General features: G+C 38.9%; 1 protein-coding gene across 31 annotated transcripts in view; it reads left to right on the top strand.

Annotated features, from left to right (window-relative positions):
- Window positions 1–26163, top strand: part of inpp4b (inositol polyphosphate-4-phosphatase type II B) — a 765675-nt gene that overhangs the window by 208285 nt on the left and 531227 nt on the right. For 14 of the 31 annotated variants that reach the window (XM_083538648.1, XM_083538638.1, XM_083538643.1 and 11 more), the window contains 8 exons: window positions 1732–1870; window positions 5342–5517; window positions 7146–7269; window positions 11154–11280; window positions 12481–12621; window positions 12780–12877; window positions 13467–13579; window positions 15562–15716. In XM_083538648.1, the coding sequence (XP_083394774.1) occupies window positions 1732–1870; window positions 5342–5517; window positions 7146–7269; window positions 11154–11280; window positions 12481–12621; window positions 12780–12877; window positions 13467–13579; window positions 15562–15716 (1073 nt within the window). Of the gene's footprint in view, window positions 1–1731; window positions 1871–5341; window positions 5518–7145; window positions 7270–11153; window positions 11281–12480; window positions 12622–12779; window positions 12878–13466; window positions 14314–14423; window positions 16279–24783; window positions 24982–25240; window positions 26104–26163 lie in introns of those variants that run through there. The other 17 variants (XM_083538633.1, XM_083538651.1, XM_083538652.1 and 14 more) reach the window with 6 other exon arrangements.

Below are 26163 nucleotides of genomic sequence, written 5' to 3'. Positions count from 1 at the left end.
AAGTTTGCTAAGGACTGGCCTTTTAATTTCATTTTAAAAGGTGGATTTTTTACGACAATACCTTACATTTTCATCCAGTTAGGACAGGTTGCGGACTTCTGTACAAAACATAACGCTCGATGCATTGTGTTCACACACACACACAAAAATACACATGTACATTTACAGCATTTGGCAGACGCCCCTTACAATTATCTCATTTATACATCTGAGTAGGTGAGGGTTCAGGGCCTTGCTCAAGGGCCCTTCGGTGGCAGCTTTAAGCTTTATAGTTTTTCAGGTTAAGAAGAAAACATGCCCTGATTCTTAGAAGAACCACACAGGCAACAATTTTCCAATCTCCAGCTATCCTAAAGCCTCTGATTTATCCTCTTGATTGAGAGGACTGGAAAGAACCTGATGCAGTGATCTGCTTTTGGAGCCCATAAACCGCAAAGTTTGATGTGTCATGCATTCTGAGGTGCTTTTGTTATGTGCAGAGCTTATTTGGAGTACTGTAGAAATCCAATCAGTTAGAACCAGTCCGCATCTTCTCCTCTTTTCTCTTATTTTACTCTGCACTGGATGTTCTCAACCAGATGGATGGATGGATGGATAACTTTGTATATGAGAAATATCATTGTATAGTACAGGGTAAACAGCAACCTACAGTTTAGCATCAACCAGAAGCGCAATTGTGTTAATTGACAAGCGCATACAAATATGCAAACAAATGTACAGCATAAGTGAATAAATGTACAGCAAATAAATAAAGTCCCTGTGCAGTGTAAAAATGTGTGGGAGCTGGTGAGCAATTACACTAACAATAAATGTAAACATCTATCTATCTATCTATCTATCTATCTATCTATCTATCTATCTATCTATCTATCTATCTATCTATCTATCTATCTATCTATCTATCTATCTATCTATCTGAACATGTATTAAAAGGTATATTAGTGCAATATGTGTGTAAAGCACAATATGTGTAGAGAATGTGGGATATAAAAATGTACAATATGTACAACTGTTCAAATTTCGAGACTGCTAACTGGTGCTATTCTGACCAGCGGTTCATCATGAACAGCAAGTAAAAACGGAGAAAATGTGAAATTTAGCGTGAAACCGGGCAACAGAGACGCTTGACATGGCATACGTTTGACAAGCTGCAACGAGCCATTCGAGGTTTTCTTTAGCAGTGCGTGCGCTTCAAGAGATCATGAAGACCTTCAACGAGCTCAACCCCGAAAATGGGTACTTGCGATCCAGCTCGAGGTTTCGACAGTGTTGCTGAGATCTAGCACGAATAGCCGAAGGTGCTTGACACGCTTTGAAAAGAAGACTGAAAAAAAAAAAAATACTCAGAAGTAACAGGAACGCTGGGGGTGCTGTATTGCTGTGCAAGGGGGCTATTTTGAAGGTGATGGTGTGTAAACGTAGATAAATAAAGTGCTTTCTTGTAATCAGAGCTCTGGAAACTTTTTGATATCACCTCTTACTGTATATAGATATGAGGATGATCTAGGCTATACGATAAATTATATACAGGAGAATTGAATAGAACCCGAGGAGATCTGCAGTTTCTGGAATGATCCATTTCACTGAGATTATATGTTGTCCCCTTTTTGTGGTATATGTATTAAAACTTTTCTGTGCATTTTTTTTTTATTGTTATTTTCAGGAACACTATAATGTGTAATGCTGATGTCTGGAATCATGCGGCTCTGACTCTTTCTCTGGCTTCTCTAGGACAGGGTGTGGGCAAACGTGGCCAAGGAACTGAACAGCGTCATTGCCATGGTGGATAAGCTACAGGAGCAGGACAACAACAACCAGGAGTCTGCTCCTGACCAGGCGCTGGCTGACGTCATTACCTCCCACAATCCTGGTACGGCACAAAATATTCCCTCTTTATATTTCTACCCGTCTTATCAGCGATTTCAGCCAAGACATCATGACACTTCATCTGGCTATGAGACAGACAGTGTTTCCTTGTTATTGACAGTTTCTGCATGCATGAGGCATCTTTGCATCTATGCAGAGCACAAAACTAGAAGGAAGGACAAGTGTCTAAGTGTAGCACACGACCGTGAACACACGGCATGGTGAGCACACGATTGTGCAGATGTTACGTCTGACCTGTCCCAACTGGTCACACTGATGTCTTCCATCCCTTTTTATTACTAATACATTCCTTCTCTCTTCTCCACCCCACTGGATCTTCTTTTTATCCACTCTAGGTCTTAGTTCTTATTTTACTGAGAGGTTTGTGAGGCAGCTGGAAATCTGGGATGTGGCTTTATTTGATTTTTTTTAAGAGCATCTGCAGTAGCACTAGGGCCGAAACACAGCCATTTACAGAAATGAAGCCGTGTGGAGGAGATAAGGGCATTGAAGTGCACACTTTTACCACTTTAATGCAGAGCCACTCTTACACTTTTTTTTTTCTTCATGATCATATGTTCCTTCACTCTTCTCTCTAACATCTTTCAGACTTTTTAAAAAATCTTTTTCTGTATTTATCTCTCTATCTCTCTATACATATCTCATAATCTTCATTTTTGTTGTTCTTGTTCAGTTTTATCTGTTTTCGATTTCTGTCTGTGTATATTTCATACTCTCTCTCTCTCTCTCTCTCTCTCTCTCTCTCTCTCTCTCTCATTTTTTTGGTCTGTCTCTCGTTGTCTAATTATCTTGATTTCACTCTTGCCTCTCTGTTTCCCTCTGTCTCACTTTCTTTCATCACTCTCTTTATCTCTCCCTCACACATCCACATGATCTCTGTTTTTTTTTTTTTGTGGTTCTCATTCAGCTTTATCTGTTTCAATTTCTGTCTGTCTGTATCTATCTCTTTTTCTCTGTCATTTCTTTATTGCTTTCTGTGTCTCTTTTTCTCTTCTTTTTCTCTGTCTCCCTCTTTTTTATTCTCTCTCTCTCTGTCTCTCTCTCTTAATTTGTCTCAGTCTGTCTCTATATCTCATTATCTGTTTCTCTTCCTATCCTTTTCTCTCTATCTCTCTATCTCTCTATCTCTCTATCTATCTATCTATCTATCTATCTATCTATCTATCTATCTATCTATCTTAAATGATCTCTATCTTCACCTCTCTCACTCTCTGTACAGAACGTCCAGCAGTCATACACACTTTTACACACTAACTGTAAAAAGTTCCCACTTTTGGGAACTGGAAAATAACAAAGAAAAGAAAACGAGATCTTTATTTAAGACTTGTGGCAGGAAATCTGACTAGTGTTAGAAACAGTCTCCAGCTTTAGAAGCAGGAGGTCAGTAGAAGGTCCAACATTCCCCACTGCCATGCGGTATTTGATCCACACACATCCTGTCAGGCAGGGAGATAAGACAGCAGGTTTATTAGCGTCTGCGTGGGGGGTGAAAAGGAGCTGAGACACTCTAGTAATGGCCCTGATGACATTAGCTGTCAACGGGGGAGAAATGTAATTGAGGGTAGTGAAAAGCGAGAGCTTGAACTCCAGCGATGAGGTACGATTAGAGAGGTGTTCATCAGGAGTGAGTAAACACCGCCTCGTTCTTTGCTGTTAGACAATGCTGCCATCCAGTGGTCACCTGCGGAAAGACACACAGGCTCAAAATTTACTTCATTTTGCCAAATGTTTTTGCAATCACCAATGATAGCCTAAATATCTATGAAGTTACTCAACAACTATAAAGATGTAAACAGTCTGCTGCAATGGCTTAGGACTGCGATTTACATGAAAAGTTCTGCATTTAAGTGCCCTTCACTATAAGCACGCCTCAACAATGATGGAACTGTAATGAATAGACATTCGGTGCCACCCAAATGAGGATCGGTTTCTTTTCGACTCTGGTTACTCTTGAGGATATCTCTGTACTGCCCCAATTAGATTTCCCATAATCCTCACCAGATGCCCAGTCCGTGCTGCAGACAGACACCCCCACAGCATCATGCATCAGGCGTCATGGTTATGGGCAGGTGATGAACAATGCCTGGTTTCTTCTGGACATAACGTTTAGAGGACAAACAATTCAATCTTTGTCTTATCAGTCCAAAGAATCTGTTCCACACAGACTGAGATTTCTCTAGGTGCCTGTTGGCGGTGGGCTTGTATGGGTCTTGCATTGAGTAGAGTCTTCCAACTAGCCATTTTGCCATAAACTCCAGGGCTGCAATGATGGCTGTTCTTCTGGAACTTTGTCCCATATCCAAGAAAGATCTCTGGAGCTCAGTCTCACTTATTAAGACCCTTCTCCTCCCATCGATTGCACAGTTTGACCAGGTATCCAGCTCTTGGAAGAGTCCTGGTTATGCCACACTAGAGCCGTTGTGCTCTTGGGAGTCTTCAGTGCAGCAGAAATTGTTTGTAGCCTTCACCAGATCTGTGTCTTGCTACAGTCTCTGAGCTCTGCAGGCAGTTCCTTCGACCTCATGGCTTGGTTTTTGCTCTGATATGGATTGTCAGCTGTGAGACCTTCTATAGAGAGATGTTTGTGCTTTTTGCAAATCATGTCCAATCAATAAACTTTTCAACAGATAGATTCCAGTTGAGGTGTAGGAACATTTTAGGGGCGATCAAGAAAGATGGGAGGCAAAGGGTCTGAATACTTATGTGCATTTTATATTTCAGTTTTTGAATTAAAAACAATTTACAGACATTTCAGGAATTTTGTATTTACTTTGTCGTTATGGTGTATTGAGTTTACTTTTTAAATGCACTGTATATTCACATGCTATAACCTCTTATGCAAATTAAGCGCTATGCAAATAACACTGAACCCAATTAAAATAACAGTCATTTTGCTGAAGTCTAATTATTGCCTGTGTATTGTTATTGTCACTGCAGTCAGTAATTATTTTCTCTGCTTTTGGATTCAGCAAAATCATTAATTGTGCTATTCATGTTCAAGAACCTCTTATGAACTTAGAAATAAAAAAAAATGTTTATTCAGCTGACTGTCCAACAGCAGCCCCTCAAACTGCACATGCGCTGGTTGGTAACAAAAACACCACCACTGGATATAATAACAGCAAACACAAAAAGTTTTTTTAACCTTAACATCACAGTCTGCACTTTTTTCCACACCACCAGCACAATAACACCCCAAGACTCACCACAGCCCCAGGAGACAAACAGTTTTACGGAAGCTTAGTTTCCTCCATGAAGGCAACAAAGTGATGAACTTCCTCACCATCAGCAAGCGCAGAAAATAGTTTAACGCATACTGAAGAAAGCAGTGAGCCAGCTTTCCCAAAAACAAAACGAAAAAATGACATAAAACGGCAACCATCCTGTGTAAACATTATAATATTTTATCATATGTGTGTGTGTTTGTGTGTGTGTGTGTGTGTGTGTGTATTAGCTGCCGACTGGAGGGAGCAGCTCAGCCCCTTGGTGGTGGCGCTAAAGGACTGTGTAAGCGATGTGGCAGACAGAGCGAGCAAGTCAATGAGCTTTGTTCTTCTCCAGGAGGCGGCGTGCAGCACCCCATCAGGTCTGCAGCTCCAACAGAGACGTGACACTGTATTTAGCCAAGCGGTGAGCGCCACCTACTGACCTTCTACGCACACATTCACCTGTAACAATGACAAGATTAATTGAGATAAGCCACACTTTCCAATGATACTGCAGTCCCATTATTAACTAAAACGTATCATTCATGCTCTTTTGCATCAATGACATTTGGCAGACACCCTTATCTAGAGCAGCTTACAATTATCTTAATTAAGTCAGGATTGATGGCTCGAGGGTCCAGCACTGGCAGCTTTGAACTCACAACTTTTTCCCACTGAGCTGTCACTTCCCCAGTCTCCAATAATATTTTTTATTACATATTTGCCTACAGACTACAGTTAAAGTGTATTGAACACATTTTCCAATGCAGCTGGGAACTGACAGAAAACACAACCGATTCATCTTTATGTAGCTAATTGTTGTTGGCAGGTTTTAATTGGATTTGCTATGTGGCTCAGGTACTTGTATTACAGATGGAAATTCTCTTCCCCAACCAATGAGATGTTATGACATTATTTTAGATGTACTTTTAAGTGAATATGGAAAAGACTGTGTTTAAACTGGCATTGCAGCGTCCTACATGTTGTTCTCCATGTCAACTTTTCTGTTTAAAATGGAAGAAAAAGGCCAGAACTGGATTGGAAAAACACCATAAGCAGCACTGACCTCAATGGATTTTTCCACTATATGGGCAAAACCCCAGACTTTTTCAGCCATATATGGTTCTTTCCCAAACTCATCCAACAAACTTGGAGGCACACAATTAGATGTTTTTTGGCTGCAGTAGCGTTGCACCTGTGCACAAAGCCAGCTCTATGAAGATATGGCTTACATGGGTTGGAGTAGAAGATCTTAAATGGCCTGTTATTGAGCTCGAACCTCAACCTTTCAAAACAAGTTTGGCATTAAATGGATTGCTGTTTGCACCCGAGGTCTCCTTCTTACATCAGTACCAGGAATTGACTAAACACCTTCTGGCTGACCCTAACCCAAATCTTCACAACCACAAATTTAGTGGAAGGTCTTCCCAGAAGTGTGGTGGTTATTATCAAAGCAAATGGGGAGAAAATGTGGAACAGGATGTTCATAAAGCACATACGAAACTCATGATCCTGGTCTCTGAGAAAAAGATCAATTGTGAAATCACACACACACACACACACACACACACACACACAAATAAAGCACAAACAAATCCTCCATGTAACCTTGCCTTACATACCTACAATGTTTAGGATCTTTTTCAGGCACAGTATTTTAGCTGCCTTTTCATCAAATGTGCAATAGTTTTTCCTGCATTTCTGCACTTCTGCTGATTAGCATGTTAGTGCTGAACACTTTTCTCACTTGAGTGCCTGCGCTCAGTTTTTATTGACAAAACACTATACACGATGTACTATGTGTTTTTTCAGTGTTCTCACACTTGATTCAGCTCAACCTTTCAACCATCAACTAAATGCTAATTAATTATGTATTTGTGCAGCAGCTGAAATAAAATCAGGGATGACATCTGGCTAAATAATTATGTAAACGTCTCAGCAGAGTAATTGAGCCGATGCAGTGAGCCTTTTCTACGGTTATAGATGAGAAAGTTACACTGTTACACTGCCACATGATGAATAATACTGTCTGCTTATTGTGTGTGTTTACAGCTAGCTGCACTAGCATGTGGTTTTCTCATGCGATTGTATGCTGGAATAGAGGATAAGGGCTTTATCACACAACTGCACACAGTTGGAGTGGTGGCCCAGTTCGAGAGCCTGCTCAGTACATATAGTAAGTATATAAATTACACATGCACACACAAACACATGCACACACTTTTACAGCATTATCTTATTCATTTCTGGAAATGGGTTCGTTCACCTCAGTATTGTTGTGTCAGCAGAAAGGGAGTGTGTGGATGTGGCACAATTTATTCTGCATAGACACCAGATTTTTCTGCAAATTGCAAAATAGAGGAAAATGTGCTCATTGATGAAGCAATAACATCAGATTTATAAGCAAATGAAACCCAAACTTTCCTATTTCAAACAAGCTAAAGGTGTACTACTACTATGATTTTTTTCCACCCATATCAACAAACCAAGAGAAAGGATATGATTCCCAAAAGAAATAACCTGTAGTTTCAGAATCAAAATACACCCTATTAAGTACTTTATTGATCTCATAGGGAAATTGTTTGGTTGCAAGTAAAAATGCAAGTAAATTTCAAAGTACAAATTAAAATAAGAAATAGAAATAAATATACATATTAAGGTTCAGAGAAATGAAATGTAATGCTGTTTTCAAGCAGTTATAATGGAGGCAGTTTTTTATATATATTCCTCCCGCACCATGAGGCACATAGGGCACTGACTGCTTACTTGACGTTTCCATAGCAGTTTTTGTTAAGGGGTCGGGTTGCTAGGCCATTGCCCACCCTCCTCCTTTCACAGCCGGGCTTGTAATCATTCATGCTGGAGTACTTTATCCCCATTCCCACAACTGATCCCCATGGGGAGGGTTAAAGACCTTGCTCAAGGGACCGAATGTGGCAGCCTGGTATGGCCAGGAATCAAACCCCCATTCCTGGATTCAAATTACAATGCTTTAACCACTAGTGTACCACCTTCCCCAAATTGCAGTCAGTCAGTCAGTCAGACAGACAGTCAGTCAGTCAGTCAGACAGACAGTCAGACTGACAGAAAAATACAGACAGACAGACAGACAGACAGACAGACAGACAGACAGACAGTCAGAAAGACAGTCAGACAGACAGTCAGACAGACAGTAAGACTGACAGACAGACAGTCAGACTGACAGTCAGACAGACAGACAGACAGTGCACAGTGAAATTCTTTCTTCACAAATTCTTTCTTACTCACACTTCACACCACTGTATTCTGTTTCAGTCACTCGAACCATAACTTATTGTCTTTATTAGTTCATAAACTACAGCTCATTGTTTTATTGTTTGTCTAATAAAAAAAAAATTTTGGGAGATGAGTTTGAATGAATAGCAATCCATTTCATGTGTGCAAAGAGTGTTAAAAAGTGATTGAGTACATCAACTGGACAAGCATTCTGTATTTTTGCATATATAAGGAAGGTAAAATTGGCCATTTACACCCCTATAATTATTGTGTTTACGCCGTGAGTTTGTATTACTCAACTTTAAATGAATTATTTTGGAAAAAGAAACACACAAAGGCATAAAGCCTTGACAAAACAAACTGATTAGTCTCTTTGTGCCTTTTACAAACTTTGCTCAATCTGATGACATCACTGTTTCCTTAGTGAGCTCAAGAACAATGGCACCAAGAAATGAGCCGCAGGAGGCACATAAAGCGAGCCGTCATCAAAAAAAGCAACACACGCCTGCTTTCAAAGTGTTTACCATATAACATAGCTGCACACTACGACACATATCATATTTCATTTCTCATCAATTCCCCACCAATGGTTTTGTAATCTGTTTGTCCTTCTTCTCCTTTTTTGCTTAGTCTTTTGAGCAAAACTCCATTTACTTACTTCTCATTCAAGATTGTTTAGATTAGTTTGTTGCCTTTAGTTAGTTTTCAAGGCACTCTGTTATCTCACTGCTCCTCCTTATCTCTGTGTTCCCTCATTTTCCAAATTATTGTTTTTTAGAGGTCTCAGAACCCCTTTTGTTCACTGCTGGATCTCAGCATTACTGGGGTTTTGGTTGCAGCAGGGCTCTGTGTGTACACGGAGCGTTGCTTCTCACTCATACATATTATTGTTTTTTTTGCAGTTCAAAAGAACATTGGGGGGGGGGGGGTCTTTTGTTTTTATCAAATTGTTACATTACAGCGGATTGTGTGATCTGTATTTTGGTACTATGTTTAGTACATTAAAAAAAATAAAAAAATAAAAAAATGAATGAATCTTAGACCCAAAAGTCTATTGCACAATATTAAACAAATAATTGTCAGTCATTCTTCATAAGGGAGCTGTTGTCAAATTCCTTCATGTTACATCATGTTCATTTGTGTAAAACAGGAGGTGTACTGTGTGTACACGGAGCGTTGCTTCCCACTAATGCATATTATTGTTTTTTTAGCAGTCCAAAAGAACACGAGGGTGGTGGTGGTGGTTGTGGGAGGGGTGGGGGGGGGGGGGTTGTATCCTTTTTTGTTTTATCAAACTGTAACATTACAGCCGTTTGTGTGATTTGTATTTTGGTACTATGTTTAATACAGAAAAAAAAAGAAGAATGAATCTTAGACCCAAATGTCTATTGCATGATATCATACGAATGTCAGTCATTCTTGTCTGTCAAATTCCTGGAGGAAAAAAAAGCAAACAAGCTGGAAGACGCATTCCTGAGAAAGATCATGAGAATATATATGATCCTGATGCGTCAGTTTTAAAGTTCTGACTCTGTGTGTATGAAGCCAGTAGTTGAATGTGTCATAAATGGTTACTCAGTGTTACTGGTTGAGCTTAAGTCGCGTACTCTAGCAACCAATGTCAAAGAGCAAACAAATAAAAAGCATATGTAAAGTTCCAGGCGTGTGGGTGTGTGTGTGTGTGTGTGTGTGTGTGTGTGTGTGGGTGTGGGTGTGGGTGTGTGTGACACCAGCAGTGTCCTTACATGCACTTGTTGTAGCTGTGAGTATCCCCCTTTTCAATCAGTGTGTTCGGATTCCAGCGTGTGTATGTAAAAGTATCGAGTAACATTTACCAGGAATTGAATTGTACACGGCTGAAATGCTACATAGTGAAACGAAACAGCAATCGTCCAGGAGCACGTGCAACATAAAACAACACAGTTCTGTGTTTTCTCTTTCCATTTTAAATCCACAAAGGACCAGCTGCAGTTAAATAACTGTTACAGATGTGTTCAAACAGCAAAAAAAAAAAAAATTCTATTGCAAAGAAAAGAAATTACAATATAATAGTAACATAGTAGATATAAACTTATCGTGTTGGTTTGCATTTTGTTTACCGTTTCTTTAGCAGCGGCTTGAGAAGGTATGTGCAAGGTGTATATGCGGTACAATGATGTTCATTTGAGAGCATGTGTGTGTGCAGGGTAACGTTTTTGGCACCCTGGGTGAGATTCCAGTTGTAGTCCCTCCTCCGCTTTCATAGCACTAGGCTCCACACACTACAGCAATCATTTAATCATTTACAACCTTCCACTGCAGAGGTTAAACACATTTAATTGAACATGTAAATGTATATTGTATATTAAACTACAGCAGAAAAAACTGAAAATAATTTAATTGAAAAAAGAAACTACTTGAACACAACAATACATTACTGTAACAGCTCTTAAGTATTATACAATAAGGCACAGTTCCCAGTTTTCAATAAAATTACTAGGCACATTCTTGGCGGTGGGGCAGAGGGCACTCACAGGCGGCCCTCATCTGGTTGCGCCCTAGGTGACCGCCTGCCAAGTTTGCAGTGTGTGTAGTGTTAGTTCCGTGTCTGTTATTGAGCAGTCTGATAGCTTTGTAAAAGGAACAGTTGCACAGACTGACCATGAAGGAATGGAAGTATGTAATGTGTGAACGGGTCTTTATAGTGATATTATTGTTAGCACACAGTTGCACAGTTTCCTTCGAACACGCTTGTTGTGTGATCGTTTTTGTGCTGCTATGTGTTTGTGTGTGGTGTGAGAGTCATAATTCATTTCTGTGTGTCAGGTGAGGAGATCGGCATGCTGGAGGATATGGAGGTTGGGATTTCTGATCTACAGGGAGTCACTTTCAAAATCACAGAAGCTGCTTCCGATGACCCCAGCAATCTGCAGCCAACTGTCACTGGCAGACGGTGAGATGCATAAATGTGTGTGTATATATATATATATATATATATATATATACACAGTATATATATACACACACACACACACACGCACACTATACCTGGTCGTGAGTATAGTATGTCCTTTTTAAACATCGCATTCCACATTTAGTCCTAATTTGCTTTTCTAATTCCCTTCACTCTTCTGGTAAGATGTTCCACTAGATTTTAGAGGGCGCATGTGGAGGTTTGTGTTCATCAGCCAGAAGGGTGTTAGTAAAGTCAGGTACTGATGTAGGTGATTAGGCCTGCAGTCAGTCTTCACATTCATCCCAAAGGTGTCCAATAGGAATGAGATCAGAGCTCTATAGTAAGCGACTCAAGAGCTTAATGGAGCTCACTTTGTGCACAGGGGCAATGCCATGCTGGAACATGTTTGGGTTTTCACGTTTAAGTGAACGCAATATTTGATTATACTGCATCCAAAGACGTCTTATATAATTGTGTGCCTCCAGATTTGTGGTAACAGTCTGGAGAAGAACCACATATAGCAGAAGATAAATCAGCAGAAATGTGGATTTTATTTGAACTCCAAAGAAGTCAGTGCTTCAATAATTTGATGACTCAAAGCAATCTATGGCAGAAACCCTGTCAGTGCATTCTTGATCAATGACTATCCAGTTCATGTTAAGGACATTATCTTATCTGTTACCCAGAGTGTAATAAATTGTCGGTTTTCAGTGCACTCAGAGGTTCGTCATGGTTTCGTTGTTCAAGAGTTTGACGTGCATTTCCAAGACCCAAGAAGTGGCGGTGTAGGGGTTTATATTTTATAAGGATTAACTATTCCTTTAGGGCCAGGAATTTTTGACTATTAACTTTTGGAGACATTAAGCAGGTGCAATATTCTATTGTATTGTTTATTATATATAAAAAAAAACACATCATATAAAATGGATGGTTTTATTTTGGTTACTGAAGCAAGTGTTTAGATTTAGGTGTAGTAAAGCATTTTACTTTACTAGAAAAGTCTGCGAAAGTAAATTTAAAGTACTTATCTGAAATAATCTGAATGGTGTCCATGTATTGTTGTGACCTGGTTCATAAATCCTTTGGTTTCATTAACCATTTCGTGTGTGTGTGTGTGTGTGTGTGTGTGTGTGTGTGTGTGTGTGTGTGTGTGTGTGTGTGTGTGTGTGTGTGTGTGTGTGTGTGTGTGTGTGGCAGAGACCATTACACTGTAGAGGTGCCGCTTCCACTCCAAGCCTTCCAGACATTACCAGATGAAGTGCGTCAGGGCAAGCTGCTGCAGGTCTTCCCTGTGCTCTTCAACGTGGGCATCAATGAACAGCAGACAATCGCTGAGAGGTACACAATAACACACAAAAGGACAAAATTCTCACATCCTGTTCACACAGTTATTGGTATAAAACATCTTTCTAAATTTCACCATACAGCTGCTAATGTGCTGAATCACTCCCTATTTCAACCTTTCCTTCCTTCCTTCCTTCCTCTCTCCTGTTTAGGTTTGGGGATATTTCCTTACAGGAGAGGATAAATCAGAGAAATTTTGACATTTTAGAGACCTATTATAAGTCACTCGTGGACAGGACTCCATTAGAATGTAAGTTAATATTTCACTCATCACATTTCACTTAACTACACCCTGTACAGTCAATTCCTTTAATGCGTTTTTCAGTCTTTTTTGTTTGCTTTTTTCTTCCCAGCGTTTTTTTTTTTATATTATCTTATTTTAACAATGCACATTTTGTATGCATCTGCAACTATGTAAGACAAGTTGCACGTAGACCTGCCACACAGATGCTCAGCAGAATCATAAATAAAATATCCAAACCTTCTATCTGGTTATGCGTCAATAATAAACTAAAAAACATCCATGAATTCTTTACTAAAAGAGATCCGTTCCTGCGTGTCTAAATAGTTGAGCCATTTTCAGAGGCTCTGCGCAAATGTTTAACTTTGCTGTAACTGGTGTGTTGCAGTTAAAGGAAAAAATGTGTTTGCCCACTTTGATTAACACAGTGCCCCCTTTCACTCCAGTCTGCAGTTCTGTTTGTTTTGGCAGTTATGCCGTGTTGGATTTTTATGCAGGTGAACTTGGGCATTACATGTTGCATTACAAGCTAGTTAGTGTTGTTTTGGTACTTTTTTTCTTTCTTATGACATTTTTTCTCTTTATCTCTCTGTCTCAGGTCTGCCTTCTTTTCAGATGCAGCCAGATATTAAGGAGTTGCTTGAAACACTTGGCCAGAATGTAGTAACCAAGAAGAGGAAGAATGTAGAAATTCTTTGGCTTGCAGGAGCGGTAAGACGAGCGACACTTTTGCGTCAAACCGATGAGGAGTAATGAGGAACAAACCCAATTTAGAATGAAGGCCACAAGTTGTGCAGCTTTTGAGCGAACCAAACAATGCAGACGATGTTGTCAAAAACAAGCTGTACTGATCTTTTTCATATCAGATGGTGTTTTTGTTCGTTTGTTTTTGCAAAGGGTATTCAATACAGGGTTCTTTTCGTGCAGTAGTGAAAGTGAAGTCTTGTCCTGTGTTCCGATGTGGCATGTGTCTGGAGATTATAGATTGGAAATTGGAAGCGAAAATTTGTGACTCATCTCAACAACTGTGGTTGTTCGCCAGTAACAGCAAAAATACAGCTTTGTCACTGAGTCTTTCGTAACTAATGCATACTAATGCAAGCATAATAACAGCCTCGAATAACTGAATTCAGGCAACAGTGACTAACAGATGCTGCAGAAACAAATGTAGCAACGTATTTTGCACCTTCAAAACCACAAAACTACAAAAAAAAAAGCGTATCGATGACTATTTTACATTTACAGAAAATATCCTACTTAAAATTCCACACTCAAAAAGGTCAGGGCTAAACAGCATTATTTATTGTGATTTAAGTGGTTAGGGTTTGCTTTTGCATTACCACTATTCTCTGGTGCTTCAGACTTTTATCTGAATTAACAGTCTGAATATTTAAACTATGGCTTTCCTTCAGCTTAAGCTCTTCATGGGGGTAGGGAGGAAGGAAGCTCTATATTTGTCACATGTACTTTACAGCACAGTGAAAAATATTTTTCAAACATCTTAGTGATGTAAAGAAGCTGGAGTCAGAGCTCTAAGGTTAAGGGCCTTTCTCAGGGGCCACACTAGTGTTAGCTTGGCGATACAGGAGCTTAAACCTTTTTAACTTTTCAATCATTAACCCAGAGCCTTAACCACTGAGCTACCACCTTCCTCAAACTGAGAAAATTTCAGCTTAGAGCTCTGCCCATAGTCCCTCCTGGACATTCCTAGACATTCCCAGTCTTCATAATTTCACCAGCGGTTCTGGATCTGTTTGTGAACTCCTGATCATCACAACCAGACTTCCCCACACTTTTAATGATGTACGGTTTCCTTTCATTGGAGCTTAGCAGCCAATGATCCAGTCATGGACTGAAAATTAGTGGATCTAGTAGATCTTAAATAATTTTAAACAGGTCTTAAATGTTCCTATGTCCATGTAACTCTACCTCCACTGCTCACTGAAATGCTCCCGAATGTTTTTGTATGTTAGTTTTCCCGTGGTGCTGCAGTTCTTTCCTTTGCTAGTCCAAATATAATTCCCTGTATTACGACTACAAATAGAGACCAACACGCAACAGCCAATCAGCTTTCTGTTATTGGGGCAAATCTCTCACTCTCCCACAAATGTAAAACTGATTTTAATTTTCAGCTATAGGAAAGTGCAAGTTATGCAAAATGTTATTTAGGGATTGGTTAAGGCCAGTTGCTAACAACGTATTTGTGCGTTTTTGATGTAGGTCATAAAATAATAAATAATAAATGGATATGTGGTACAGAGAACAGTGGCAGTGTCACTTTTTCTTTTTTTGGTCACCATCAAGTGTTTTTATAGGAAGTTGCTCTTCGAGTGATAAAAGAATTTGGATTGTAGCCAGGAAAATGTGACAGGCCTGTGTTTCACTTTGTACTTTGTTCCTTCATGCATATTATCTTTCTGCTATGGGTATGATATGGGCATAAAATATGACCTTGCGGTTTGTCAGGTGGCTTTTACCAAGAAAGCATGTCATTTCTCTGCAGCACAGTTTATTTAGAGCATTACATTAAATACATACAGTATGTGCCTGAATTGTTCCAGAACAAACATTGGGAGGGTCAAATTCTCCAGTGCTATGATTTATGGCTGTTTGTACAAATCTTGTAACAAGTCATTGTTGATGTTACTGTGATTTTTATTGTTATAATCGAAATACATGTTCTGTCCTGTCAGATTTGTCGGCGGCTTAACGGGATCCGCTTCACCAGCTGTAAGAGTGCCAAAGACAGGACGTCCATGTCGGTGACGTTGGAACAGTGTGCCCTGTTGAGGGACGAGCACCAGCTCCATAAGGACTATTTTGTCCGGGCGCTGGACTGCATGCGCAGGTAATTTCCTCACAAAGTGCTTTGGTTCACTTTTATCCTGATTCATCAACATTTCTCACCTTCTGACACCTACTTCACATAAGTCTACAGGCACTTAATGAAGGCCTATAATACTCTATAAACTAATGTTCACTTGCCTTAATTACAAGCATTTTATCTAACTTAATTCAAGTACCTTGGCACTCAGAACCATTATTTACAATCATTTAACTTACACGCCAAATTATTACCACAATGCATCATTCTAATTTTCCACTTTACTCCTCAGTTCGTACATTAAGCCACTGAGAGAACGCTAGGTTTTATTAGTCCTGTTCGAAAATGAAGTGTCCATCATTTAATCTGTACGCATTTTCACAGGCCAAACCGATTCATAAATTCACATCACATTTGCGGAGGCTTACATTTTATTTTAAATTCACGCGTATGCCGATGAAAAACGATGCCACCAATCCTTTACTATATATCGAGGTAAAAAAAATAAATAAAAAATGGATAGGATTGGAATTGAATTTAAAAAAGCTATTTTATTTTGGACATGAAAATATTTACATATAAAGAGGTTTTACTATATTTATACAATACAAGTGATGTTTATGGGATAGAGTTTTAACCGTGAAGTGCTTTAGAAGAAAAATAATATGAGAAGAATATTGAAGTGAAAGAAAGTGAAAGTGGAAGAGCATGTCCTCAGCACAGTAAATAAATACCTTAGCTGTTGCACTACCAGTCAATCAGAAATGCAGGCATTTCAAAATTTTTTGGAAGAAATTGTTGCATTAATTATTTTATATTTAGTAGTGAGTTCTATTATAAAGCAAATGCCTCTGAGCTCCTTTCTTAAGTAATATCTGTTTGGTGATGACAGGGTAAACAATACCTCCTGATTGAAATTCCTCTAATCATCAAGTTAAGGTGAAAGCAGTTACTGTAATTCGGTATATTTAGACATTAAGAAAGAGTGGAGATGTGACCTTAGATCCTTTCCTCACTCACGAACACTTTCGCTTCACTTTCTGTGCCTCTTTTGAGGAAAACGACTTCCCGTTTCTTTATATTCCTTTCAAAAGCATTTGGAATCTGTGATTTGGAAACGCCTTTTGTTTCTGTATAAACCCACAACATTGAGACTCTAAAAAAAAGGAGGATCACATGCAACATGAACTTCCTTGATATTTCCAGAGGCTTTTGTGATCTGATTGCTGTACATATCGATAACAAGAGGTTTTAAGATGATTGTAATGAAGGTCTGACTATAAGCTGATGCATTGTGTGTTTGTGGATTTGTGAGAGAGGAGTTGTGGTATTGTATGAGGAAGTCAGGTGTGTCAGAGAAGTATGTGAGGGTAAAGGAGGTGCAATTGAGATGGTTTGGACATGTGCAGAGGAGGGACATGGGGTATATTGGTAGTAGAATGCTGAGGATGGAGCCACTAAGAAGGAGGAAAAGAGATGTGGTGAGGGAGGACATGCAGGTAGTTGGTTTAAAAGAGGCAGTCTCAGTTTCAGGGTGTTTCTGATCTTCTTATAGTCTCGGCCATTTTTGTGGACAGCAACAACACTAATTCTCAAATCCTCAGAGAGTTTTTTTCTACGAGGTGCCATGTTGAACATCCAGTGGTCAGTATGAGAGAATTGTACTCAAAAGAACCAAATTTCACCTGCTAATATAAGATACACAAATTTGTATGGTCCTGTCAAGCAGACAGAAACATGAACATGATGAATAGGACATGTGGCTTTGAATGGTTACACAACATACAGCTGTTATCACTTGGGGTTTACTCACTTTTGCTGCCAGCTGTTTTGACAATAATGGCTGTATGTTGAGTTCTTTTCGAAGGACAGACAAATCTGTACTGCTCTACAAACTGCACATTGCACCTATATCCAAGTTTCATGTCTATAGTAGTGTCCCTCAGGGAGATATACTGCAATGGTTGCTTAAATGTGAGGGGTGTGCTCACTTTTGTGAGATGCTATATGTATTTGTTTGTTGTAGTGAGTGATTAATAGATAATTAATATGTACAATTTCTAGATGTATGACTTACTAAGCTTCTATATAATTATTGATGGAAAACTTTGGAACTATAATATCTGTGAGGATAAAACTTGGTTGATGTAGAGAGACAAACGTAATTCAATTCCAGGAATGTTTTAAAGTTGAACAGATTAACCCCTATTACTGTAATTTCTGGACTATTAAGCGCACCCAAATATAAGCCACACCCACTGAATTTGACAAAGATTTTTATTTTAAACATAAATACACCGCACCTGTCTATAAGCCGCACCTGTCTATAAGTCGCAGGTGTCTACACTGAAACAAATGAACTTTACACAGGCTTTAACGAAAGACAGTGTCTGTTACACGGCTTGTATATAAACAGCAGCCTACCAAAAAAAAGTCATTGTTCACTGTCTTCCTCCTTCCTTTCACAACTATTTCTCTCGAGAGTTTATCTTTTGGCATCGTCGTGCGTTTAAAAATCACCATCGGTGAAGCTTTTCTCCCGACGCCGTGCAGCTCAGAATACAGGTGAAGTGCGTTTTTTTCATGCCCGGTTGTTTTCAGCGTGACGAATGATTCGCATTTCCTGTAGACAGTCCGAGTGAGCGGCAGGTCAAACGTCAGAGGAACATCATCCATATTTATGATGTGGTGCGGCCCGATTCAGTGGGAGCGCGTCTGATTTAATATAAAGAGTTTCATTGGTTCACCTGAACCCGTTCGGCAATTTCATTGGTCTAATATTTTGGTGCTTAGTTTTTTGGCTTGAAGTTTGTGAAACTGGAAAAACCCTGGAAAAATCCATAAATTAGCCGATTCATTGTTTAAGCTGCGGGGTTCAAAGCGTGGGAAAAAAGTAGCGGCTTATAGTCCGGAAAATATGGTAACTGAAGGGCAGCTTATTGTTTTTTGTTTTTTTTGCGCATCTTGTATATTGTACTAACGTGGATGTTCAGGGTCCATCAAAGGTGCATGATTAATTTCATTAAATTCATTACATTTCACTAAATTAGCTATTATAACTGCAAGTTGCCTTTGATTAGGTCAACATCTTAAATCTTTATTAAAACAAGACATTCAGCTATACCATTTTACATGAGAATCTTTTTCAAAGGACTCAGTGACCCTGACCCTGTGACAGCGGTCATTCCGTTGTCTTGAGGTCATTTACATCAAGACATGCAGTGTTCAACCTACTGTTTTTTTCTGTTATGCAGCAGCTGGTAGAGCATCAGCACTAACATTGCTCAAGATTTTCGACCGATTTCCCACAGCACACACAGCTTCTGTAGCACTTTGCCAGATGTGTTTTCCCCTTAGGGCTCAGTACACCCAGCTTCTTTCTAGCATTTTGCCACGTGTGTGTTTTCCTTAGAGATCATAATATTTATTGTGTCACTGTTGGTTTCTTCCTGGAACCCAATGTTCTAAAAGAATAAATTCACTCAATTATTCTAATTGTTTCCCGTGGGCTCACCACCTGCAGGAGGGACCATAAGGGACGGTGCTGTGAGAATTGGGCAGCAGTCGAAGGCGGGGGCCTGCTTAGACTGCTGCCCCCGCGACCCGAATTACGGATAAGCGGGAGAAAATGAATGAATGAATTCTAATTGGGTTTTTTTCTTCTTATTAATCTTTATTCAGTTCCCCATAATGACAAAGTGAAAACAGAAGTCTAGACATTAGAAGAAAAAAAGAGAAAAAAAAAAATCACATAAATAGTTTTTTAGATCCTTTATTCAGTACTTAGTTGAAGCACTTTTGGCAGCTATTACAACCTCGAGTACTTTTTACGTTGCTCCATTCATGTTTCCCTTAACCCTGAACAGTTGCACAGTCCCTGCTGCAGAAAAACACCTTCACTATTCAGATGGTTTTGGGTAGGGGGTGAGCAGTACCTGATTTTCTACGGACATAACATTAACAATTGAGGCAGGCCAATCTTGGTTTTATATGACCAGAGAAACTTGTTCTACACAGTTTGTGGGTGCCTGTTGGAAACTTAAATTGGGCTCCAAGCCCAGATTGTTGAAAGGCTGCAGTTATGGTTGTGCACCTGGAATTTTGTCCCATCTCCACACAGAATCTCCAGAGCTCAGTCAGAGTGACTATTAGATTCTTGGTCAACTCTCTTAGGCCTTTTTACCACGATTGCTCAGTTTGGCCATGCGACCAGCTCTTGGAAGAGTCCTTTAAAATATTGAGAATTCTCAAGGCCACTGTGCTTTTTGGAATCTTCAGTGCAGCAGCATTCTTTCTTGTAGCCTTCCCCAGATCATTGCAACAATCGTGTCTCTGAGCTGTCTAGGCAGTTACTTTGTACTCATGACATGGTTTTTGCTCTGATATGCACTGTCAGCTGTGAGGCTTTATATATAGAGCGTGTGCCTTTCCAAATAATGTCCAATCAATACATTTTTTCACAGGTAGGTGTTCACAGGTGTAAAAACATCTCAGCAATACTCAAGAAAAATGGGAGGCATCTAAACTAATGTTCAAGTGTTATTGTAAAGGGTCGGAAAACTTTTGTACATGTGATATTTCAGTTTTTTTGTAAAATAAATATTTGATATTTCTAATATTATTTTTATAAGACACAGTGTAGATTGATGAGAAAAAATAAATAAATTTGATCAATTGTAGTATCAGGCTGCAACCGAACAAAATGTAAAAAAAATGTAATACTTTCTGAATCCACTGTAAATTGTAAATAAATGTTATCTAAATGATATTTGTAAACCACTCATTAAAAGTAACACTAGCTCAGGTGTTTAAAGGCCTCACACTGGTTATCGTACAAGTAGCTTGTTTCAGAAAAAAGAAAGAATAGCAGGCTGGCAGAACCGGTTTATACTGTTCACATAACATTTAAATCAGTCAGATTCTGCATCATCATTGTTCCTATTTATTGTTGCTATAAGACCTGTGTAGATTAGGTCAGAAGTTTCCAACCACCTTGTTGCTTCCTGGTCACAAGAACATTCTGTGCGAAATGTCTATGGACATGACGTTGTATTATTTATTGTGCGTTTTGCCCTTTTAATAACCACTATCTACATCTACATACAGTGTCATCTCAGAAAACATCATTTCTACACTTGCAGCAGGTTCAGTCCATTATTAACATAAGTGTTAAACAAACATTCCTTTTTTTTTTTGTTGATGAGTCTGCTACTAATGAGAAAACGGGGGAAAAACAAAGCAGCCTTTAACCCAAAAATATTAAGTACAGTTTACATTCTCGAAACCCCATGTGTGTAACATGTTCATTAGTTGTGAGTCTGTGAAACTAACAAGGTTTTTTCACATCATGAGACTAAGCACTCAGTATTGAGCGACAAACCATTCAATGGCTTTGGTGATATTCACTGTACACATATATATATACAGTATATATATATATATATATATATATATATATATATATATATATATATATATATATATATATATATATATATATATATATATATCTGTGTGTGTATGTATATGTATATGTATATATATATATATATATATATATATATATATATATATATATATATATATATATATATACACACACACCGTATTTTCAGGACTATAAGCCACTACTTTTTTCCCACGCTTTGAACCCCGCGGCTTAAACAACGAAGCGGCTAATTTGTGGATTTTTCCTGGGTTTTTCCCGGTTTCACAAACTTCAAAGCCAAACAAACAGGACCCATAACATTAGACCAATGAGATTGTGGAACGGGTTCAGGTGAACCAATAAAACTCTTTGTATTAAGTCAGATGTACTCCCACTGAATCAGACCGCACCACATCATAAATATGGATAAGGTTCCTCTGACCTTTAACCTGCTGCTCACTCACTAACTCCAGTTGCAACAGAAATCATATAAGCACAGACAGGTTTCCAAAACTCGTGCTTTTTTATTTTTCTTGGCAACAGCGTTACGGGTTAGTCAAAGAAACTTAGAAATGAGCATTAAAAAATAATAAGGACATATTCCTCAGTCTTGCACACATGCAGTAATACCGGAAAAATGCGGTGGCAGCCTATTCCCAAAATGCTGCTCTGCTCTTAAAGGAGCCACAACATATTTCACCCGTTACACCGTGTAACAGACACCGTCTTTCGTTAAAACCTGTGTAAAGTTCATTAGTTTTAATGTAGACAGGTTATAGACCTGCTTATAGACAGGTGCGGCTTATTTATGTTCAAAATAAAAATCTTTGTCAAATTCAGTGGGTGCGGCTTATATATGGGTGCCCCTAATAGTCCGGAAATTAAGGTATTTATATATATATATATATATATATATATATATATATATATATATATATATATATATATATATATATATATATATATATATAGCTGTAACACGAAAGACAGAGAAGTCTTTGAGAGAGAGAGAGAGAGAGAGAGAGAGAGAGAGAGAGAGAGAGAGAGAGACGTACATTTTTGTACGTCGCTCTGGACAAGGGCGCATGCTAAATGTTGCAAATGTAAACGTAAATGAGAGAGACACAGAGATAGAGAGATCCGCTGTTGATGGATTGGCTCATAGCTACAACATTGATGAGAATAGAAACTAACTTCTCTTGGAAATTGCACAACATTTAAAATGGTTAAATGGGTATAAATAAACAAAATGTCATCATTGTTGGCAGATTGCTGAGCTGTTAAACACGTCCTGGAAGTAAGAGCTCTATACTTCTATCCGTAATTTTCATATTACATCTTAACTGGATCCTGTTATTACTTACCTCCAAGTTAAGCCAGGTGGTTATCTTCTCAGCAGCACTATGTAAGCCTTCTGTACTGCGCTGTCTAGAACTGTTTGGAATCGTTATGGCAGAATTCATGGTCTGATAAACATTTCAAACTGATTGCCTTTTATTATTATTTAATAGACGGCGTAATAACCTTCTGAACATTGTTTAGATCAACCGCAGTATCTCTTTATCATGTAACAGCATACAGCTTGTACAGTACACAGTGAAATAAGACAATGTTTCTCTCTGGACTATGGACTTTGAGCTCGGCCTTAATTATGACCTAACCACTTATGATTGTAGATATGAACGTCTGTGCTAAAGGCAGACATTTTAACATCTTGGTGGCGACGTGCTTCCTGATTATTTTCACTTTAGGATGTAAATAGAGTTTTTTTTCCTGGCTGAAAACTCAGCACACTGTGCAGCAGTGGATGCATATGTCACAGGATCATGTTTAACAAGTGAAAGATGTGAAATGTGTGGTTTTATTTTCTGTTGGTTTTGTAGGTGTTTATATTGAAAATGATGTGTTAACTACAGTCACAAATTTGCACTTTAAAGCCAATGATGCACGTACAATGTACTGTAGCTTAGATTAAATAGTAGTTTGAGGTCATATCTGTAAACACTTAATGAGTTATTGACGAGTTACTCAGGTAATTATTGTGGCACGGACCATAAACTAAATTAAATTGGACACAATAATCCTCTATGCGAACTTTCTTCTTTCTGAACTAACCTCACTAGCCATTTAACTGTAAGAGATACTTTTTGTTAAATAGTTTGCAGAATTCGATCTGGTTTCAGATTCGAATATATATATGCTCAATGGACTAGTTTGTAACCGTTAATGCAGCACCTGCTGTTTTTCATCATTCATGTTCTGCATTGTTGCGCACAGCGATGTAATTGCATATGTTTTCCCTTGCGAATGAGCGACAATGTATTTTATCAGAAGATCTTGCACAACCAAGATAGAGGGCAGAGTGTAGGTGGGAAATAGTTTAACATCGTTGGCTTATTACTTTCCCGAATCTAAAAAACTAAAGTTTGTGGACACTTGATTGTATAATTTGTATGAGCTTTTTTGAACATTTCCATTTAGTCTCCATTTAGTTTTATAACAATCTCCACTCTTCTGGGAAGATGTTTCACTAGATTTTGGAGTGTGCTTGTGGAGATTTGTGCTCATTCAGCCACAGGGGTTTTAGTAAACACAGGTACTGATGTAGGTGAGGTGAGGAGGCCTGGGGTGCAGTCAGCATTATAATTAATTCCAAAAGTGTTCACTCGGGTTGAGGTCTGAGCTCCATAGCAGGCCACTCAAGATCTTCCGCCCATGTTGGAATTGTCATGCTGGGTCTCTTAATTCAAGTGAAGGGAAAATGTAATGTTACCACATCTAAAGATATTCTATACAATTGCCTGCCTCTAACTTTGTGAGGAGGAACCACAAATGTAAATGTTTTTATGCTAGCTTTCTTGACGTGTCCTCGCTATATTGCTGAAAGTATTTCATTTAGCCAAGTACAGATGGTAGCAATACTGCCTCACAAGTCCCATCAAAGATGAATTCCCACTTCATTTAAAGATCTACCTTGGATCCACCTGGACTCTGCTCATGATAAAGCAGGTACCTTGTGCCTGTTTGCTAAACAAGAATTTGCCAAAAGCTTGTTATTATGAAGGTGAAAAAAATAAGTGCTTGAGGCAGCTTTTTTTTTTTTTGTTCTTCAGAAACCATCTAAACCATCTAAAGACTCTTGGCAACAGTTTTTAAAGCTTGAAAGAACACACACTTTCCCTGTGTGTGGGACGTGTATGTGTGTGAGTGAGAGAAAGTGGGTGGGAGAGGGGGAAATAAGCAACTCATTCAACACTATTGGGAAAATCCCAGCTAGCGTTAGCATTTCTTTAGATCATAAAAGAGCAGAAGCTATTCCTTTAAAGAGCAAATCAATATATCATTGTTGTGGGGTCTTTTTTTTTGGCTGAAAATGAAAGTAAAATGCAGAATAGCTTCCATTATGTGAGAGTTGAATAAAACTGCAGTCATATATGGCTTTCTTCATCTTACGTCTATGCAGCTCCATTCATTATTCATACCCTAATGCGTAATTCATGTCACCAGCCACATATCAGCGACTGTGCGATGTGTGTGCGTCTGTGTCTTTGGGATAAATTTTAATTTTACTAACCCTCTCTTACACTTGTCTGTGTGTTTATCTCTCTCTTTCTGCCTTTCTTTCTCTTTCTCTCTCCCTCTCTCTGTCCTCGGTTTGTTCAGCAGTCGGCTGGCCCAGGGCGAAGGTGCCCAATGGGACGACCCTGAGGCAGGCTCCGTAGCCAATCACAAGCCGGCGCCACGCCAATTCTACCCAATCGCTCTTCTGCTCGTTAGCTCTCACCTGCTGGTAGTGTGGCTCATTTTAAGTCTTGTTTTCCTGCTTGCAAAATATCAATAAACTGCTGATTATACCATAAAGACCCTCGTGCTGTCTAACTTTGTTCTTCGCTTGCTCTGGGTGTGAAACGCACCATCTCTTTTTTGCCATGCCTCAGGGGTGTTTACTTGTTTACTCACTTCTGATTTCCCTGTGCTGTAATCCTTTTTAACAGCTTTCTTTGGGGTTTGCTTGTTTTGTTTCTCACTTCACAGCAGTCGCACATTAGAAAGCAAGTCGTTATGGCATGTAATAAGACAACAGGTTTTTAACCTCAAACTATTATTACATCTAGTCCAGCCATTCGACACTAAAGCAACGTGCAGCCGCGAGCTCAATGTTGGTCTTATTTCTTATGAGGCCATTGCGTCATTCGCTCAGACTGCCAAGAGTTGCAAGTTGATCCCCTTAACTCTGGCCTCTGACTTAGTACATCATTTCATGCTCTGACTTGAGCAGTCAGGCAAGTTGTGTTTTAGATATTTTGATTGGTTTTGTTTAATGGAATTGTAATTGTCAGTGTTTGTTCTGGATTTGGTGTTCACACAGTTAAATGTTGAGCACAGGTTCAAACTTGCAATTGTTTCATTTTAGCCTTTATTCAGCTCTAAATACCAGACCAGCATGACCATATGTGAGGAATGAAGCATGCAGCATGCTGTTTTGGGACAATGATCTATGCGCTGGTGGGGTACCATCCTGTTATTACCCCCAAGTTAATTCATTTCCAATGACAGCACACCAAGTGTTTTATTTTTCTCATGCTACAGCAATTTGCCAACAATGACATTTTTCTCTATTTATCAAAAATATATGAGCGAAAATTGACCACAACCCTACCCAAGATTATCAAGTGCTCACTGAAGACGAATACCTAAATAATAATATATGACATGATTTTTAACCATTAAGAGTTGCGTTGAATGTTGCTAAACAGCCACAAGACAAGTTAGTCTCATCACTTACACCAAAGCAGTTTATAGTACAGTTTGGGATGCGACTGAGAAACTGAAACTCCTGTTCTGAAGCCTTTCCCATGGCAGCACCGACATTGGAGACTTCTTCTATAATAATCATCTCCTTACCATATCAATAACCATCTGTTTATTTTTACACTTGTGAAATGTGGATCGTGCTTCATATATCTTCTTATGAATGAGATTTTACTGTAGAAAAATGGGTGGATCGTATGTACCTGTGATTTGAATTATAATCCTCACTAC

The sequence above is a fragment of the Silurus aristotelis genome, assembly GCF_946808225.1.
Source record: "Silurus aristotelis genome assembly, chromosome: 4".
Classification (NCBI taxonomy): domain Eukaryota; kingdom Metazoa; phylum Chordata; class Actinopteri; order Siluriformes; family Siluridae; genus Silurus; species Silurus aristotelis.
The sequence above is the reverse complement of the archived record's forward strand: the minus strand, read 5'-3'. Positions and strand labels throughout refer to the sequence as shown.